General features: G+C 45.2%; 1 protein-coding gene across 2 annotated transcripts in view; it reads left to right on the forward strand.

The window, feature by feature from the left end:
- Positions 1-19,387, forward strand: part of pdzd2 (PDZ domain containing 2) — a 486,622-nt gene that overhangs the window by 342,946 nt on the left and 124,289 nt on the right. For both annotated transcript variants that reach the window (XM_078221651.1, XM_078221659.1), the window contains 2 exons: positions 2,510-2,642; positions 11,282-11,452. In XM_078221651.1, the coding sequence (XP_078077777.1) occupies positions 2,510-2,642; positions 11,282-11,452 (304 nt within the window). The remainder of the gene's footprint in view (positions 1-2,509; positions 2,643-11,281; positions 11,453-19,387) is intronic.

A 19,387-nucleotide genomic window follows, 5' to 3' on the forward strand; every position in this document is an offset into this window, starting at 1 on the left:
ATGCATCCATTACCTCTGTCGCTACTTCTTTTTGAATCCTAGAGTGCAAGCCATCAGGGCCAGAGGCCTTATCTGCCTTTAGCCCCATTAGTTTGTCTAGTGCTATTCCTCTAGTGAAGGTACTTAATTCCTCCCCCATATACTTCAGTATTAATGGGATGTTTGAAATATCTTCCACCGTAAAGATTGATGCAAAATATCTGGTTAACTTCTCTGCCATTTCTTTGTTCCCCATAACTTTCTCCCCAGATTCATTTTCTGAGGGGCCTGTGTTCACTTTGACCTTTCTCTTCCTTTTTATATATTGAAGGAAGTTCTTATTGTGTGTTGCCCTTTTAGTTTATTTTCTCTCTCTCAGTCCTCCTTTGCGGGATTCTGAATTGATTCCAGTCTTCAGGGCTATCGCTGACTTTTGCCTCCTGATATGCTTTTTCTTTCAACTTCATACTCTCCTTCACTTGTTTGTTTAGCCACGATTGGTTTTTCTCTCTCTTAGAATCTTTACTCTTTACCGGGATATATTTTTGCCGAGAGTCATGAATTAACTCCTTAAGTGTCTGCCACTCCTTGCTGTCTTTCTTGCCAATCTATCCACCCAGTCCATGTCTGCTAATTCTATCCTCATTTCATTGTAATTCTCTTTATTTAAGTTTACTCTCAAACTGAGTATTAAATTCGATTATATTATGATCACTACCTCCCAGGGGATCTTTTACTCTGAGGTCATTTATTAAACCTGCCTCATCACCCGTTACCAGATCCAAGATCCCTGGTTGGCTTCATGACATATTGTTCCAGGAAACTATCCCTAATGCCCTCTATGAATTTGTTGTCAAAGCTACCCTTTCCAACTTGATTAACCCAATCAACATGAAGATTAATGTCACCGATAATTATTGCTCTATTCTTTTTACACGTTCCTATTATTTGTTGATTTCTATCCTTTCCTACAGTGTGGCTATTGTTTGGGGGTTTATGCACAACTCCTACCAATGTCTTCTTTCCTCTGCTGTTCTTTACCTCGGCCCAAATGACTCTACATCATCCGAGCCGAGATCATCTCTTACAACTGACTTCATTTCATCTCTTATTAACAGTGCTACCCCATCACCTTTTCCTTCCTTCCTGCCTTTGGGAAAGGTCAAATATCCCTGGATATTCAGTTCCCAGTTTTGATCTTTTAAATATGTCTCCATAATGGCTATGAGATCATATCCATTTACCTGGATTTAGGCTTTCAGTTTGTTTACCTTATTCCAAATGCTTCCTGTATTAGGACACAAAGCTTTGAGGCTTGCATTTTTGCCATTTTTAATCATTCCAACTTTTCTTTGTACTGTGACCCAATTTGCCTTTGGCCCCTGATTACCCTGTCTACCATTTTTGCATTTTACTGTTCTTACTTTTATTATTGCCCTTGTTTCTCTTTCCCTTGCCACCCTGCTTAGGTTCCCATCCCCCACCATTCCACTCTAAAACCCTCCCCAGCCCCACTAACAAATACTCGCCCCGAAGACATAAGTCCTCGTCCTGCCCATATGTAACCCATCCAGTTTGTACAGGTCCCACCTCCCCCAGAACCAGTCCCAATGTCCCAGGAATCCAAAACTGTCCCCCTCACACCATCTTTCCAGCCACGTATTCATCTGACATAGCCTGCTATTTCTACTCTGACCAGCATGTCAGAGTGGCTTGGTGGCATAGTGGTTAGCACTGATGCCTCACAGCACCAGGGACCTGGGTTTGATTCCCGGCTTGGATCACTATCTGTGTGGGGTTTGCACGTTCTCCTCTGGGTGCCCCGGTTTCCCCCCACAGTCTGAAAGGCATGCTGGTTAGGTGGATTGACCCAAACAGGTGCCAGACTGTGGCGACTAGGGGAATTTCACTGCAGTGAAATTAATTGCAGTGTTAATGTAAACCTTACTTGTGACTAATAAATAAAGTTTATGTGGCATTGGTAGCAATCCTGAGATCACTACCACCGTGATTGCCTCTGAACATCGTCCCAAGTAACCTGGCCTGACTGCAGCATGCCCCTGAACCACAACGGGAATCCTGTCCTTAGAGGCACTTTCACCTGAGGCAGGTGAATTGAGCCAGGAATTTTCCTGACTCCCGCTACTACCTCGAGAATGAAAATCTAGTCTGTTAACTCTCTCTCTCTCTCTCTCTTTCTCTGTCTCTGCCTCTCTCTCTTTCCCCCTCTCTCTCGCTCTCTCTCTCTCCACAGACCTGGTGAGTACTTCCAGCATTTTCTGTTTTCATTATTACTTTTTCGAAGATGGATGCTGCTATTGGGAGGGCTTCATGTGCCATTTTTATTGACAAATGGTCTGGAAGAAAGAATTGGAATTTAGATGCCAATGTTGGGATGTCCCAAGTGTTCACAGCCAAAGTGCACACAACAATGTTGTAATGTCGAGATGTCATACATCATGTCCACTCTTTAAAAGTCACAGTCTAATCTGATCACTTGTCTGATAGTTTTACCCCTTTCTTCTACCAGGGACGGAAGACTGAAATCTGGTGATGAGCTGTTAATGATTAATGGGCAGTCACTGGTTGGACTCTCACACCAAGAGGCAGTTGCCCTCCTTCGGTCAGCAGCGGGACTTGTGCAGCTAGTTGTAGCAAGCAGGGTAGGTACTCCATTTTTGACGGTAGGCTTTTTTCAGTTTTCTGTCCTTTTCTCTTCAAAGCACTGTAGCAGATGTTGGTCGCAATTTAACGTGAGTGAAGGGAATCCTGCCCACCTTTTGGAAAACCAATGGAAACCTCACAATGTTTCTTGCTGGGAAATTCAACGCAAAGTCCAAAGATGTGCGGGTTATGTGGATTGGCCTTGCTAAATTGCTCTTTAGTGTCATGTGGACTAGCTAGGGTAAATATGTAGGGTTACGGGTATAGGGCCTGGGAGGGATTATGGTTGGTGCAGACTTGATGGGCCAAATGGTCTCCTTCTGCACTGAAGTGATTCTATGATTTTGTGAATTACTGGACAATCAGGCACTTATCTGGACAGTGTTGGGCTTCCCAAGCAATCAGACCCCAAGTTGGGTGGACATCTCACCCCTAAGAGCTACTAGCCAATCAGAGCTACCCACCCAGAAGGACAAGGGCAGCAGATGGATGGGAACATCAACATTTTTAAGTTCCCCTCCAAGCCACTCACCATCCTTCACTGTCACTGTCAAAATCCTGAAATTCCCTTCCTAACAGCAGTGTGTCCCTACACCACATGGACTGTAGCAGTTCATGAAGGTGGCTCATTATCACCGTCTGAAAGGCAGTTTTGATTTGGTAATAAAAGCAGCAGCACTGGGAGTGGTGACCACTGCTTGCACAGCACTCGGGCCTACCTCGAGGATCACTGTTGGATCCCCAGACAGAGATGAGTGTGGGTGGGATGGGGTCACATGGAAGGCATCGCAGGAACGGGGAAGCCAGGACATCAGGTGGGGAAGGGAGGTGGACAGCGGGGACAAGGGGATGACTTTCACTGAACCCACACAGAGTACCTATAAAGGAGGGACCCATCCATACTAAGGCTGAGGTCTCCACTAATGGTGTCCCAACCCACATGCTGAATTTCCAAGCCCGATTTTACCACCACGTTGCACCCGTTTTTGGGCGTGAAAACTTGGTAAAGTCGGGCTTGAGGCGAGTAACGCGATCCGCGCCTGCCTCTGTGCTGGCTCCCCCTTTACTAAGGCCCGAAAATGGCCGCGATCGGGACCGTGCCCGAAACAGGCGCGATGATCAAAAATGCATTTAAATTGATTTAATGGGCTGCATGCCCAACCTTACCGGCACTTTCCCTTTTACCACCACGTTCATCCATCCAGAATCGACGCGAAACAGACATGCTTCATATAAGTCCGATTTGGGTGCACCAGTTAGTGAGGACATAAGTATCGAGTGTCCAACGGCTCTCTGCTTGAGATCAGTGGCGGGGGAAAAGGTGGGTCCGCTGCCACTCTGCCTGAAATCAGTGAAGGGGAACAGGGAAGGTGGATCACTCTGCCTGAGATCGGTGGGGGCGAAGGGGGAGAGGTCAGTCTGGGTGGCATGAGTGTGGGGGATAAGGGGGTCAGTAATGTTGTGAGGGTGGGGCAATGTCTGTGAGGGCCAGGGGGAGGCATTATCCAGCCCAGGAGGGATGTAGCAGGGAAGCGGCATTCTATTTTTTTTTTCCGCGCATGCGCAGTTGGAGGTGCCAATCGGAGCTGCAGGGTTTCGGGTGCGTTAAGCCCCACCCACAGGCTTGTGCAGCGCGATTCGGACTCTCAGATATTTTTGCAGGCGGAGTGTGTATGGGGGCACCTGAGAACGGGTTTAAAAATCGGATCTAAAACACTCACAGTTTCAAGTCCGTCCAGCACTTTGAATCTAAATGGTAAAATAGGGCCCTCCCTGTCAGGCTAAATGCCAGTGGCAATGGGCAGAGGCAGTTAAGTTTAAGGGTCTCAATTGGCCTCCAGGTGGAGAGGCCTCCAGCCACCCTTCCAATCTTGAGCATCATCAGGCAGGAGGTGGAAATGTGCTGGGTCCTAACCCTGCACCCTTCCACCCAATCAAGTGGCCCCCTGCATCCAAACCCACCTCTTCAGTCGGGCAATATTGAGTTTGGGAGTGAAGGTTCACCTGGGCGCAGCATATAGTGGGAAATCAGGCAGGAGGCGATGGCCTAGTGGTATTATTGCTAGACTATTAATCCAGAAACTCAGCAAATGTTCTGGGGACTTGGGTTGAAATGCCACCAAGGCAGATAGTGGCATTTAAATTCAATAAAATATATCTGAAATTAAGAATCTACTGATGACCACGAAACCATTGTCGATTGTCGGAAAAACCCATCTGGTTCGCTAATGTCTTTTAGGGAAGGAAATCTGCCGTCCTTACCTGGTCTGGCCTACATGTGATTCCAGAGCCACAGCAATGTGGTTGACTCTCAGCTGCCCTCCAAGGGCAGCTAGGGATGGACAATAAATGCTGGCCAGCCAGCGACGCCCAGGTCCCATGAATTAATAAAAAAAGAGGATCGCATGTTGTTATTCAGCCCACTCAATTTTCTATCCATCCATTTAAATGAATAGAAAATTGGGCAGGTTCCATTATGTCTGTGCGATCTACACTGCTCAGCTTTCTTCCATATGTTGTGACTCAGTGAAGAAAATCCTTTTTTCGTAGAATTGAATGACTGCACACCTAATCCATTTTAAATCACGTTCAAAAACCTGGGCCTTGAATTTCAACAGCATTGTCCCATTCTCCTGCCAAAACTTAATAAGAGATCGGCAAAACCTCTGGAAAAATGTTGTATTTGTTTGAATGTCTCCCTAATTGCTTTATTGATGGAGCAACTTTCTCACTTGACTCCAGTCCTAGCTCTTGTTGCTGATATTAAATATTTTCCCTCGGTCTTTATTATCAAAACTGGTTCCAAGTTGAGGTCAGGATCAGGAGTCTGTACTCAATTTGGGCACCAGATGGGAGAGGTGACTCCAGCAGTGTTGAGCTTATTTGTCTGAATCTGGCACGCCTGGCAGATTGAGTTTAGGTGCCTCTCAGTGCTAGGGAGCCAGTTTGATTCCCGGCTTGGGTCATTGTCTTCCAGGAGTTCAAGCTAATGAACTAAAACCCAAATCCCCTACTTGTGAAGCAGTGCAGATGCGGGCATCTCAAAATGTGGATGCAGTAAGCTGGACTAAATAGCCTTCCTTATCTGTAGTTTTAAAGTAAAGTAAAAGTAAAGTTTATTTATTAGTCACAAATAAGGCTTATATTAACACTGCAATGAAGTTACTGTGGAATTCCCCTAGTCACCACATTCCGGCGCATGTTCGGGTCAATGCACCGAACCAGCACGTCTTTCAGACTGTGGGAGGAAACTGGAGTAGCCGTAGGAAACCCTCGCAGACACAGGGAGAACATCCAAACTCTGCACAGACAGTGCCCCAAGCCAGGAATCGAACCCGGTCCCTGGCGCTGTGGGGCAGCAGTGCGAACTGCTGTGCCACCGTGCCGCCCCTTTTACTTTATCTGTAGTTATCTGCTGATCGCGATGCAGGAGGAATGCTGCACTTGTAATTTAACGCTTCTGTCTGTGGATGTTTTAGTGTGTGACCTTGTAATTCTACAAATTACTCTTGCTGAAAAATAAAACGTTCAAGTGTAAGTTTCATTTGATACTCCAGTCATTGCCTTAATGGGAGCAAATTAGGTTGCAGAGCCATCACTTTGTATTAGTGCCCTTACATTAGTGTTGAATTATTCTTAATTTAAATATACTATGTTTAAAATATCTTCAAAGCCAAAGCTGTGCTGATGAATAATGGTGCTATGTTTAATTCATGTCTTGAATATTAGATTTTAATTCTGTTCACGATTTGGCTTTCATAACTAATTATCCCCTGGAGATCATAATTTGACAAAGGAAGGTATCTATTCCTTGAACGGATCGCTGTTTTTATAACATTTTCAAAGAATAAACTGAAAGGAACAGCTCATACAGCCTGATCCCACCAAGACTGAGAATTGTTTTACATTCCCGGGATGAGTTTTGCTGGCTAGGCCAGCAGTTATTGCCCATTCCTAATTGCCTTGAGAAGGTGGTGGTGAGTTAGAACCATAGAACCATAGAAAATTACAGCTCAGAAACAGGCCTTTTGGCCCTTCTTGTCTGTGCCGAACCATTTTATGCCTAGTCCCACTGACCTGCACTTGGACCATATCCCTCCACACCCCTCTCATCCATGAACCCGTCCAAGTTTTTCTTAAATGTTAAAAGTGACCCCGCATTTACCACTTTATCCGGCAGCTCATTCCACACTCCCACCACTCTCTGCGTGAAGAAGCCCCCCCTAATATTCCCTTTAAACTTTTCTCCTTTCACCCTTAACCCATGCCCTCTGGTTTTTTTCTCCCCTAGCCTCAGCGGAAAAAGCCTGCTTGCATTCACTCTATCTATACCCATCAAAATCTTATACACCTCTATCAAATCTCCCCTCAATCTTCTACGCTCCAGGGAATAAAGTCCCAACCTATTCAATCTCTCTCTGTAACTCAGCTTCTCAAGTCCCGGCAACATCCTTGTGAACCTTCTCTGCACTCTTTCAATCTTATTTACATCCTTCCTGTAACTAGGTGACCAAAACTGTACACAATACTCCAAATTCGGCCTCACCAATGCCTTATATAACCTTACCATAACACTCCAACTTTTATACTCGATACTCCGATTTATAAAGGCCAATGTACCAAAGGCACTCTTTACGACCCTATCCACCTGTGACGTCACTTTTAGGGAATTCTGTACCTGTATTCCCAGATCCCTCTGTTCAACTGCACTCTTCAGAGTCCTACCATTTACCCTGTACGTTCTTCTTTGGTTTGTCCTTCCAAAGTGCAATATCTCACACTTGTCTGCGTTAAATTCCATTTGCCATTTTTCAGCCCATTTTTCTAGTTGGTCCAAATCACTCTGCAAGCTTTGAAAACCTTCCTCACTGTCCACTACACCACCAATCTTTGTATCATCAGCAAACTTGCTGATCCAATTGACCACATTATCATCCAGATCATTGATATAGATGACAAACAACAATGGACCCAACACCGATCCCTGCGGCACACCACTAGTCACAGGCCTCCACTCAGAGAGGCAATCCTCCACAACCACTCTCTGGCTTCTTCCATTGAGCCAGTGTCTTATCCAATTTACTACCTCCCCATGTATACCTAGCGACTGAACCTTCCTAACTAACCTCCCATGAGGGACCTTGTCAAAAGCCTTGCTGAAATCCAGGTAGACAACATCCACCACCTTCCCTTCATCCACTTTCCTGGTAACCTCCTCGAAAAACTCTAATAGATTGGTCAAACATGACCTACCACACAGTTGTCTTCTTGAGCCGCTGAGGTCCGTGGTTTTGTTACGAACACCCATAAAGCTGTTTGGAAAAGAATTCTAGGATTTTGACACAGCAACAGGCAGACCAGTGTGCGACCTGGAGGAGAACTCGCAGGTGAAGGTCTTCCCATGTGTTTGCCGATCCTGTCCTTTTAGCTGTAGGGGTCATGATTTTTGAAGGTGCTATCAAAGGAGTCCTGATGAGCTCATGTGGTACATTCTTGTAGATGGCACACACTGTGCATTGATGGTGGAAGGAGTAAATGTTTTAGATGATCGATGGGGTATCAATCAGGTGGGCTGTTTTGTCCTGGATGGTGTGAAGCCTCTTGCATGTTGTTGGAGCTGCACTCATTCAGGCAAATTGAAACATTCTGTCACACTCCTGCCTGGTGCCTTGTTGATCATGGACAGGCTTTGGGGAGTCAGGAGGTGAGTTACCTGTCACGGACTTTCCAGTCTCTGACCAGCTCTTGCATCCACAGTATTAATGGGCATCACAGTGGCACAGTGGTTAGCACTGCTGCCTCTAAGTGCGAGGGACCGGGGTTTGATTCTGGGCTTGGGTCACTGTCTGTGTGGTGTTTGCACGTTCTCCCCATGTCTGTATGGGTTTCCTCCAAGTGCTCCGGTTTCCTCCCACAGCCTGATAGACATGCTGGTTAGGTGTATTTTGGCCATGCTAAATTCCACCTCAGGGTACCCGAACAGGCGCCTAGGGGATTTTTACAGACACTTAATTGCAGAGTTAATGTAAGCCAACTTGTGACACTTATAAATAAACTTAAATCTATATGGCGAGTCCAGTTAAGCTTCTGGTCAATGGTAACCTCCAGAATGTTGACGGAAGAGAATTCAGTGATGATCATGCTGTTGAACGTTAGGGGGAGATGGTTAGATTCTCTCTTGTTGGAGATTGTCATTGCCTGGCACTTGTGTGGTGTTAACAAGCCCGAATGTTGTCAGGTCTTTCTGCATGCAGGCTGCTTTGGTACAGGAACCATCGGGAATGCAGGGATACAGAGTTGCTGCCTTTTCGGTGATGGGTCACTGCCCTTTGAAATGTTTTTCTGACCTCTCCCTCTCCATAATACTTTGCTTCATGTCACATATACATAATCCAGCAAGGTCTTGTTCTGTTGTTAGTATGGACTTCATTCTGTTGCACATGCACTTAGTACATTAGATGCCAAACTGTTGAAATGCTGAGGTCTCTTTGGTGATTTTATACAAATACATTGATCCACAGGCTTGACAGTAATAGAAGATAAACAAAGGGAAAATTAATGTTTCTATCTGCTTGAAATCTAATAATTCCATCCATTTGATGTAGTCTAGAACAATTTGCACTTCATTAAATACATCATAAGAAGTGTTATAATTTCCTGGCCATTGTGCTGCTTTGCACTATAATGTGAACATTATTCCTTGTCACAAAACATTTTCAGATCTTTTCTCTTCACTCACTCTTTCCCTGTGAATGGTATTGAACACTGTGCAATCATCAGCAAACATTGTCCCTTCTAACCTCAGGATAGAGGGAAGGTGAAGCAGCTGAATAGGGTTGGGCCGAGCCTGAGGAGCTCCTGCAGCGATGCATTGTGGCTGCCATCATTGGCATCCACAGCCATCTTCCTTTGTGCTGGGTACAACTCCAACCAAGGGATAGTTTACCCTTTGATTCCTTTTGACTTTCGTTTTACAAAGGCTCCCTGAGGACTTGGTGAAATGTTGCCTTGATGTCAAGAGTAATCTTTCTCACCTTGCCTCTTCAATTCAACTCTTTTTCCATGCTTGGATCGAGGTAGTAAGGGGGTCTGGAACCAAATGGGCCAACCCAAACTGGGTGTCCCTGAGCAGGTGATTGCTGAGTAAGTGCCATTTGATAGAATTGTCAATGAAACCTCCCATCACTTGTGATCGAGAAAATTGGCCTGGTTGAACTTGTCCTGATTTTGTGGGCAGGACATTACTGGGCAATTTTCCAAATTGTTGGGGATATGCCATTGTTGCGGATATACTGGAACAGCTTGGCTAAGGGCACAACTAGTTATTGAGCAGAGGCCTTCATTACTGTACGAGTGTGGTCAGGGCCTATAGCTTTGCAGCATCCGGTGCCTCAGCCATTTCTTGATATCACATGGAATTAATCGAATTGGCTGAAGACTGGCGCCTGTCATGCTGGGGACCTCAGGAGGCTGAGATGGATCAACCTTTCGACAGTTCTGACTGAGCGTGGTTACAAATGCCAAAACTCTGATTCGTTGTTTAATTGCCAAGCACCATCCGTGACTGGATGTGACAGGACAGCAGAGAGATTTCGATATAATCCATTAGCTGTGGGACAGGAAAGAGGACAAGGTAAAGTAAAGGTTAAAGTTTATTTATTAGTCACAAGTAGGCTTACATTAACACTGCAATGAAGTTACTGTGAAATTCCCCAAGGTAGATCGAGAAATAATGGGTATGATAGAAATAATGGAAAGTGTCTTAGAGGGTGGGTTCTGAGCGGAGAACTCAGGGTACTGGTGTTAGGAGAAAACAGTCACAGTCAGAGGAGGTTGTGAGATGTAGTGGGATGACAGGTTCAAGTAAGAGGCGGGTAGGTGAAGTTATCATCAGGGGTGGCAAGGCAGGTGTGTTGGATAATGGGTGAGGGCAGGGTCAAGGTGGGCAATGGGGAATGTAACAGGTGTCAGCTCTGAGGGGAGGAAAGGCATGTAGTGGTGGACGGTGATAAGGTCCAGGGTAATGCGGGTAGGTTCAAGGTAATGACTTCCTGCCCACCCAGTCAAGAGATTTTCCGAGTTCCCCACTGATGCATAGTTAGTGAGATGAAAAACAGAGGATAGCGCATGTTCACCCGCTCCATCACCCAGCAGGAATCACGCCGTATTTCCCACACAGTGGCATGGTAGCACTGCTGCTTCACAGTGCCAGGGACCTGGGTTCGATTCCCGGCTTGGGTCACTGTCTGTGTGGAGTTTGTACGTTCTCCTCGCCAGCTGGACTGTGGCGACTAGGAGAATTTCACAGTAACTTCATTGCAGTGTTAATGTAAGCCTTACTTGTGACTAATAAATAAACGTTACTTTACACCATCGCGCTTAATCCCCAGAATTGGAAATTCTGCCCTTAAGTTTCAGGAGTTTGAAAGCCTCTGCACTTCCTCACGTCCATGTCCTTGATGTCTACTCTCAAGGTTGAAAGTGGTGCTTGGGAGATTGGTTCTAAAATGAAGGAAACTAAAATAAACTAGACAAAAACATTGGTATTTTGGAATATTTCATAATAATGCAAAAATGTTACAACAGTAGCAGTATCATAACCAGCCATTTTTAATGATCCTTTCTTCCTTTTTTACAGGATAAATCTGAGATACGTTTCCAGAAATTCCCCTCCACCAGTTTACCTGATTTGGTGACTAACTTTGTTCTGGCTGATGACTCCCCATCTCCTACCGAAAATAAAGAGAATGTAAAACCAAACAGTGAAGAGGTTGTAGCTGACTGCCATGTCCACCACCGTCCAGAGAGTGTAAGTGCTGATGTATAAATGTATATACTCTTACTTAAAACAGATGTCCGAAAGCTTATGGTATTTGCTACCAAATAAACCTGTTGGACTTTAACCTGGTGTTGTGAGACTTCTTACTGTACTTAAAACAGATGTCAGAAGTACCACAAAAAGGTAGGAATTCTCCCGTGCGTTCATGTTTAAGAATTCAATTAAAAGTCTAATGTTGACCATGAAACCATTAGTGGTGGTTGTAAAACCCCATCTGGTTCACTAATGTCCTTTAGGGAAGGAAATCTGCCATCCTTACCTGGTCTGGCCTACATGAGACTCCAGATCTTGACTCTCAAATGCCCTCTGAAATGGAGAGCAGTTAGGGACATTAAATGCTGACCTCATGCCCTTTAAAAATGAATTTTAATCAGAGTATTTTAGCAAAGTTGTTGTAGAGTTTACATTAATGACATTAATATTGTAAACAACTACTGGGTTTCGCCTGTATCAGGGGAATCACAGGAGTGAGTGTGTGTCAGAATCCTGACTCATTCTGTTCACTGTCTGGGAGTTAAAAGCAGTGTGAGGACAGGGAAGGGAAATGGCTAAGACTAACTCCAGCCTGAATGAGTAGAAGAGAGAAATGTTGTGGAAGCTCGGGATCTGTGGCATCTAAATCGACAAGTTCCGGTGTTGACCCTTCATGACCGCAAACCCCTCTGACAAAGTCTCTGCCTGAAATCTTAACCTGTTTTACACTAACGTGAGCAGTATTTTCCAGATTTATTTTGTCCCTCTGTAAAGAGTTTGGTTTATTCCAAACTCTACTCTCCTGCACCATCAATTAATCTCCGGAAGATTTCCTCTATGTCCCCTGCAAGATATTTCTGGCAGAAACACAGAATATCTAGTCAATCCTACGTCCTACGTTTACACAGAAGAACAGCTTCTTTCTCAGGGGCTCCTTCAGATTAGATGAGGAATAACAAGTCCCCAGGTTGGTTGATAAGAAGCAGCATCACTGGAGTTAGGGGATATTTGATTTTGATTTGATTTGATTTATTATTGTCACATGTATTAAATTACAGTGAAAAGTATTGTTTCTTGCACACCATACAGACAAAGCATACTGTTCATAGAGAAGGAAAGGAGAGAGTGCAGAATGTAGTGTTACATTCATAGCTAGGGTGTAGAGAAAAATCAACTTAATACGAGGCAGGTCCATTCAAAAGTCTAATGGCAGCAGGGAAAAAACTGTTCTTGAGTCGGTTGGTATGTGTCCTCAGACTTTTGTATCTTTTTTGTATCTTCTCGCTGGAACAACGGAGGTTGAGGGGTGACCTGATAGAAGTCTACAAGATTATGAGAGGCATGGACAGAGTGGAGAGTCAGAAGCTTTTTCCCAGGGTGGAAGAGTCAATTACTAGGGGGCAAAGTTTAAGGTGCGAGGGGCAAGGTTTAAAGGAGATGTATGAGGCAGATCTTTTACACTAGAGGGTGGTAGGTGCCTGGAAATCGCTGCTGGGGGAGTTGTGGAAGCGGACACAGTAGTGACCTTTAAGGGGCGTCTTGACGAATACCTGAATAGGATGGGAATGGAGGGATATGGTCTCCGGAAGGGTAGGGGGTTTTAGTTAAGTCGGCAACATGGTAGGTGCAGGCTTGGAGGGCAGAAGGGCCTGTTCCTGTGCTGTGATTTTCTTTGTTCTTTGTTCTTTTTCCCGATGGAAGAAGGTGGAAGAGAGTATGACCGGGTGCATGGGGTCCTTAATTATGCTGGCTGCTTTTCCGAGCTAGGGGGAAGTGTAGACAGAGTCAATGGATGGGAGGCTGGTTTGCGTGATGGACTGGGCTTCATTCACAACCCTTTGTAGTTTCTTGCGGTCTTGGACAGAGCAGAAGCCATACCTAGCTGTGATACAGCCAAAAAGAATGCTTTATCTGGTGCATCTGTAAAGGTTGGTGAGAGTTGTAGCGGACATGCCGGATTTCCTTAGCCTCCTGAGGAAGTAGACGCATTGGTGGGCTTTCTTAACTATAATGTCGGCATGGAGGGACCAGGACAGGATGTTGGTAATCTGGGCACCTAAAGTCTTGAAGCTCTCGACCATTTCTACTGCATCCCCATTGATGTAGAAATGGGCATGTCCTCCACTACGCTTCCTGAAGTCGATGACTATCTCCTTCATTTTGTTGACATTGAGGGAGAGATTATTGCCATTGCAGCAGTTCATTAGATTCTCTATCTCATTCCTGTACACTGTCTCGTCATTGTTTGAGATCTGACCCACTAGAGTGGTGTCATCAGCAAACTTGAACATAGCGTTGGAGGGGAATTTGGCCACACAGTCATAGGTGTATAAAGAATATAGTAAGGGGCTGAGGACACAGCCTTGAGGGGCACCAGTGTTGAGGATTATCGTGGAGGAGGTGTTGTTGCCTATCCTTACCGATTGCGGTCTGTGGGTTAAGAAGTTCAGGGTCCAGTCATGGAGGGAGGAGCCAAGGCCCAGGCCACGGAGTTTGGAGATAAGTTTCGTAGGAATAATGGTGTTGAAGGCTGAACTGTAGCCGATAAATAGGAGTCTGACTTTGTTATCTGGGTGTTCCAGGGTTAATTTCTGGGAAAGTGTGATTTCATTAATGGGTTATTGACTGCAAAGAAACAGAAGCATTCTTTCATTAGTTTAAAGTTTATTTATTAGTGTCACAAGTAGACTTACATTAACACTTCAATGAAGTTAATGTGAAAATCCCCGAGTCGCCACACTCGTTCAGGTACCTGTTCAGGTACACTGAAGGAGAATTTAGCATGGCCAATCACCTAACCAGCACGTCTTTCAGACTGTGGGAGGAAACCGGAACACCTGGAGGAAACCCACGCAGACACGGGGAGAACGTGCAGACTCCGCACAGACAGTGACCCAAACCAGGAATTGAACCCAGGTCCCTGGTGCTGTGAGGCAGCAGTGCTAACCACTGTGCTACCGTGCCACTAGTCACAACCAGAATCTCAGCTCCCAAACCTTCTACCTTTGCTAAATACGGTGATTACCAGTACTTTAGCCCAGGCAATGTTGAAAAGTTTCTCAATCTTTTGTGAGCTTGTACTTGTATCTAAACTATAGAAACAGATGTTTAGAAACTCAACACATGTCTCAGGCATGGAAAAGCTGGAAGTTATGTCATGGGTGTTGAATCAGATATGTGTATCTGAATTATTACAGTAGTATTGCTCCATTGTAGGACTTTTAAGTTCTTTCTGTTATAACTTGAGGTTGTATAGAGTTGAAATGCATTATGGACTAATGCTCTTATAGACTTTCAGCCAAGTATTGGTTTATTATTGAAAGTGTACCTTCGGGTTCCCTAGCAGAGATATTTGAATCATCGACAGTCACAGGTGGGGTGTCTGAAGATTGGAAGGTGGCAAATGTTGTGCCTTTGTTTAAAAAGGGCTGCAGGGAACAGCCTGGGAACTACAGGCCAGTGAGCCTCACATCTGTAATGGGTAAGTTGTTAGAAGGTATTCTCAGAGACAGGATCTACAGGCATTTAGAGAGGCAAGGACTGATTAGGGACAGTCAGCATGGCTTTGTGAGTGGAAAATCATGTCTCACAAATTTCACTGAGTGTTTTGAAGGGGTAACCAAGAAGGTAGATGAGGGCAGTGCATTTGATGTTGTCTACATGGACTTATCAAGGCCTTTGACAAGGTACCGCATGGCAGGTTGTTGCATAAGGTTAAATCTCATGGGATCCAGGGTGAGGTAGCCAAATGGATACAAAATTAGCTGGATGACTGAAGACAGAGGGTAGTTGTAGAGCGTTGTTTTTCAAACTGGAGGCCTGTGACCAGCGGTGTGCCTCAGGGATCAGTGCTGGGTCCACTGTTATTTGTCATTTATGTTAATGATTTGGATGAGAATATAGGAGGCATGGTTAGTAAGTTTGCGGATGACACGAAGATTGGTGGCATAGTGGATAGTGAGGAAGATTATTGAGGATTGCAGTGGGATGTTGATCAATTGGGCCAGTGGGCTGATGAATGGCAGATGGAGTTTAATTTAGCTAAGTGCGAGGTGATGCATTTTGGTAGATCGAACCAGGGCAGGACTTACTCAGTTAATGGTAGGGCGTTGGAGAGTGTTATAGAACAAAGAGATCGGGGTACAGGTTCATAGCTGCTTGAAAGTGGAGTCACAGGTGGACAGAGTAGTGAAGAAGGCATTTGGCATGCTTGGATTCATTGGTCAGAACATTGAATACAGGAGTTGGGATGTCTTGTTGAAGTTGTACAAGACATTGTTAAAGCCGCACTTGGAATACTGTGTACAGTTCTGGTCACCCTATTATAGAAAGGATATTGTTAAACTAGAAAGAGTGCAGAAAACATTTGGTAGGATGCTACCGGGACTTGATGGCTTGAGTTATAAGGAGAGGCTGAATAGACTAGGACTTTTTTCTCTGGAGAGTAGGAGGCTTAGGGGTGATCTCATAGAGGTCTATAAAATAATGAGGGGCATAGATCAGCTAGATAGTCAATATCTTTTCCCAAAGGTAGGGGAGTCTAAAACTAGATGGCATAGATTTAAGGTGAGAGGAGAGAGATACAAAAGTGTCCAGAGGGGCCATTTTTTCACAGAGGGTGGTGAGTGTCTGGAACAAGCTGCCAGAAGTAGTAGTAGAGGCGGGTACAATTTTGTCTTTTAAAAAGTGTTTAGACAGTTATTTGGGTAAGATGGGTATAGAAGGATATGGGCCAAATGCGGGCAATTGGAACTAACTTAGTGATTAAAAACAAAGGGGCGGCATGGACAAATTGGGCTGAAGGGCCTGTTTCCATGCTGTAAACTTCTATGACTCTATGTACTGATGTTCTGTGTCTTTTGCTTTGCCACGGCCGAGGTTCACTTTGTATCAGAAGTTGTATTTTGTTCCCTGTGAATTGTTGAATAACACAAAGCTAAGGACACCAGCAAGTGATCTTTACCCTGGAATCGTCAGCCATAACAAAAACCCTTTTTAGCTACTGCACTATGGAATAAGTTTTTTTTGTTGATGCCTCTCCCCATCTCCTGAAGGTAGTGATCCATGCTCAGTTCCCGTTTGCTCAAGTCCCGGCCACTTCTGGTACTTAATCCAGACAGCCATTCCTCATGTGTGATGCGCTATCAATAAGGCGAAAGACTACCGATATGCCAATATAAGTGTAGGCTTTTATTCACAACAGAATCAGGAGCAGATCCCAACAACTAACCGACCTGGACTGAACAAGGGGGAGGAGACAGCCACCTTTATACTAGGTGCTGAGGGGAGGAACCAAACTGGAAGGGGATGTGTCCAGGTATGACAAACACACACAATGGTGGTCCATATAGGACAAAGGCACAACTGAGGTCCACCACAATGTGTAAGCCTATCGAGTAAGTATTGATGGGGCCACCACTGCTTAACCTCATTCCTGGGAATGAATTTCTCCTTCTTTGCTCAGAGGGACAGGCCAGATATATTGCCCTCACTGATACGGGGAAAACGTAAGCCACATTTGGTTTAAAATAATTCAGATACATTGTCCGAGATTCTCTCGCAGCACATCAGCACGTGACTGGTTTCAGAAGGTTTACTTTATTATGACTTGGGGCAGAAATTCCCCTTCCTGCTGTTGCTGACCTGCTATTGAAGCCATTGATCAGACAGTGCTAGCGCTAAGTACAAAAAGTGGACTGGATCAGTATAGCACGAGCGGGATTCTCCAGCCGTTCACATCAGCGGGATTCTCCTATCCCACTGCGGTGAACGGCGATTTCACTGAGTGCCAAATTCTCTGTTCCCTCTGGCAGCAGCAGCGGGGTGTGATTGGCCAGGGAATTCCAGTCCATGTTTCTCTCATTTTAAGAAGAAGGAAAATAAGCTCAAGTTAGAGCAAAAAGCCTCCAGAAATAAGATTAATTTCCTCATAAAAATATGGTTTAAAAATGCATCATCCAGAAGATATAGGGTGTGATTGACCCTTTTTCACTCTTAAGTCCTAATTCAGCAGGGTGCGGGGTCACAGACTGTTAGCAAAATAGGGACACAACAAAATACAGTAAAACAACCATGTGAAAGGGAGTGCAGCTGATTTACATTTCAAGGGACTTCGGCAAGGCTGGACAACCTCTACTTTAATGCCAGGAGTATTACAGGTAAAGCGGATGAGTTAAGGGTGATGATTGACACAAGGGATTGTGATATGGTAGCCACAGAGATGTGGTTGAGGGAGGGGCAAGATTGGCATCTCAAAATTCCAAAATATCGAATCTTCAAGCGAGACAGGGTAAAAGGGGAGGGGGTAAAAGAGGAGGAGGCATTGCATTATTAGTTAAGGATTCAGTCATTGCACTAAGGAAAGATGATATCTTGGAGGGGGCATCAAATGAAGCTTTGTGGGTAGAGCTTAGGAATAAAAAAGGAGCAGCCACATTGCTAGGTGTTTATTATAGACCCCCAGATAGTCAGAGGGATATTGAGGAGCAAATATGTGCACAATTCATGGAGGTGTGTAAAAACAATAACAATAACAATATCGTTGGTGATTTTAACTTTCCCAACATTAATTGGGATAGACATAGGGCAGAATTTTATGAGAGGCGGGCGTGAAACTGGGAGAGTTCCAGATCCATTTTTTGGGCCCAATCTTTTGCACTCTTGGCAAAACTTTGGTCGAGTCCGTTTTTCGCTACTGAACGCAATGGGTGGGGCTTAACGTGCCTCAAGAGGTAGGTATTGCACATGTGCAGACTTCTGTTGCTGCACATATGCACTAACATAAGAACATAAGAAATAGGAGCAGGAGTAGGCCATCTAGCCCCTCGAGCCTGCCTCGCCATTCAATAAGATCATGGCTGATCTGATAGTGGTTTAGTTCCACTTACCCGCCCGCTCCCCATAACCCTTAATTCCCTTATTGATCAGAAATCTATCTACCTGTGACTTAAACATATTTAACGAGGTAGCCTCCACTGCTTCAATGGGCAGAGAATTCCAGAGATTCACTACCCCTCAGAGAAGTTCCTCCTCAACTCTGTTCTAAACTGACTCCCTCTTATTTTGAGGCTGTGTCCTCTAGTTCTTGTTTCCTTTCTAAGTGGAAAGAATCTCTCTGCCTCTACCCTGTCGAGCCCCTTCATTATCTTATATGTCTCTATAAGATCTCCACTCAGCCTTCTAAACTCCAATGAATGCAGGCCCAATCTACTTAATCCCTCCTCATAAGCTAACCCCCTCATCTCCGGTATCAACCTGGTGAACCTTCTCTGTACTCCCTCCAAGGCCAATACATCCTTCCGCAAATAAGGGGACCAAAATTGCACACAGTACTCTGTTGCGGCCTCACCAGTACCTTGTACAATTGCAGCAAGACCTCCCTGCTTTTATACTCCATCCCCTTTGCAATAAAGGCCAACATTCCATTTGCCTTCTTGATCACCTGCAAACTGAGTTTTTGCGATTCATGCAGTTGCAGGGGTCTGACAGACAGAGAGTTGTCAGGCCACTGCTACTGCAGGCAGCCTCAACAAGCTCCCCTGCACAATTGTGGGGGCCTGTGGCCCACGCCCCCCCCCCCCCGCCCCCCCACTGCCCAGACCAATCGCGGATCCCTTCCCTCTCCTACCGATCACGGCCCTGCCGCCCTCCCTCACTGATCACATGTAAAGAACCTCTCCTGGTGAGGCCATAAAGGCAAACAAGCCCGGACGATTGAGTGCGGGCTCACTAAACACATGTTAATACACATTTAACCAGCCTCTCGCCCATTTCCAGGGAGAGGCTGACCGTGCCGAAAATCCAGCTGCGTAAAATCGCACCGGTCACAAAAACCAGCGCCATTTGCGCTAGCTGCTTTATGCCTGATTTTACGGCACTTCCTGCGTATATTCCCCCCCCACTACCCTGCTGAAACTAGTCCTCCATGCTCCT

Source organism: Mustelus asterias, chromosome 1, assembly GCF_964213995.1.
Source record: "Mustelus asterias chromosome 1, sMusAst1.hap1.1, whole genome shotgun sequence".
Classification (NCBI taxonomy): Eukaryota; Metazoa; Chordata; class Chondrichthyes; order Carcharhiniformes; family Triakidae; genus Mustelus; species Mustelus asterias.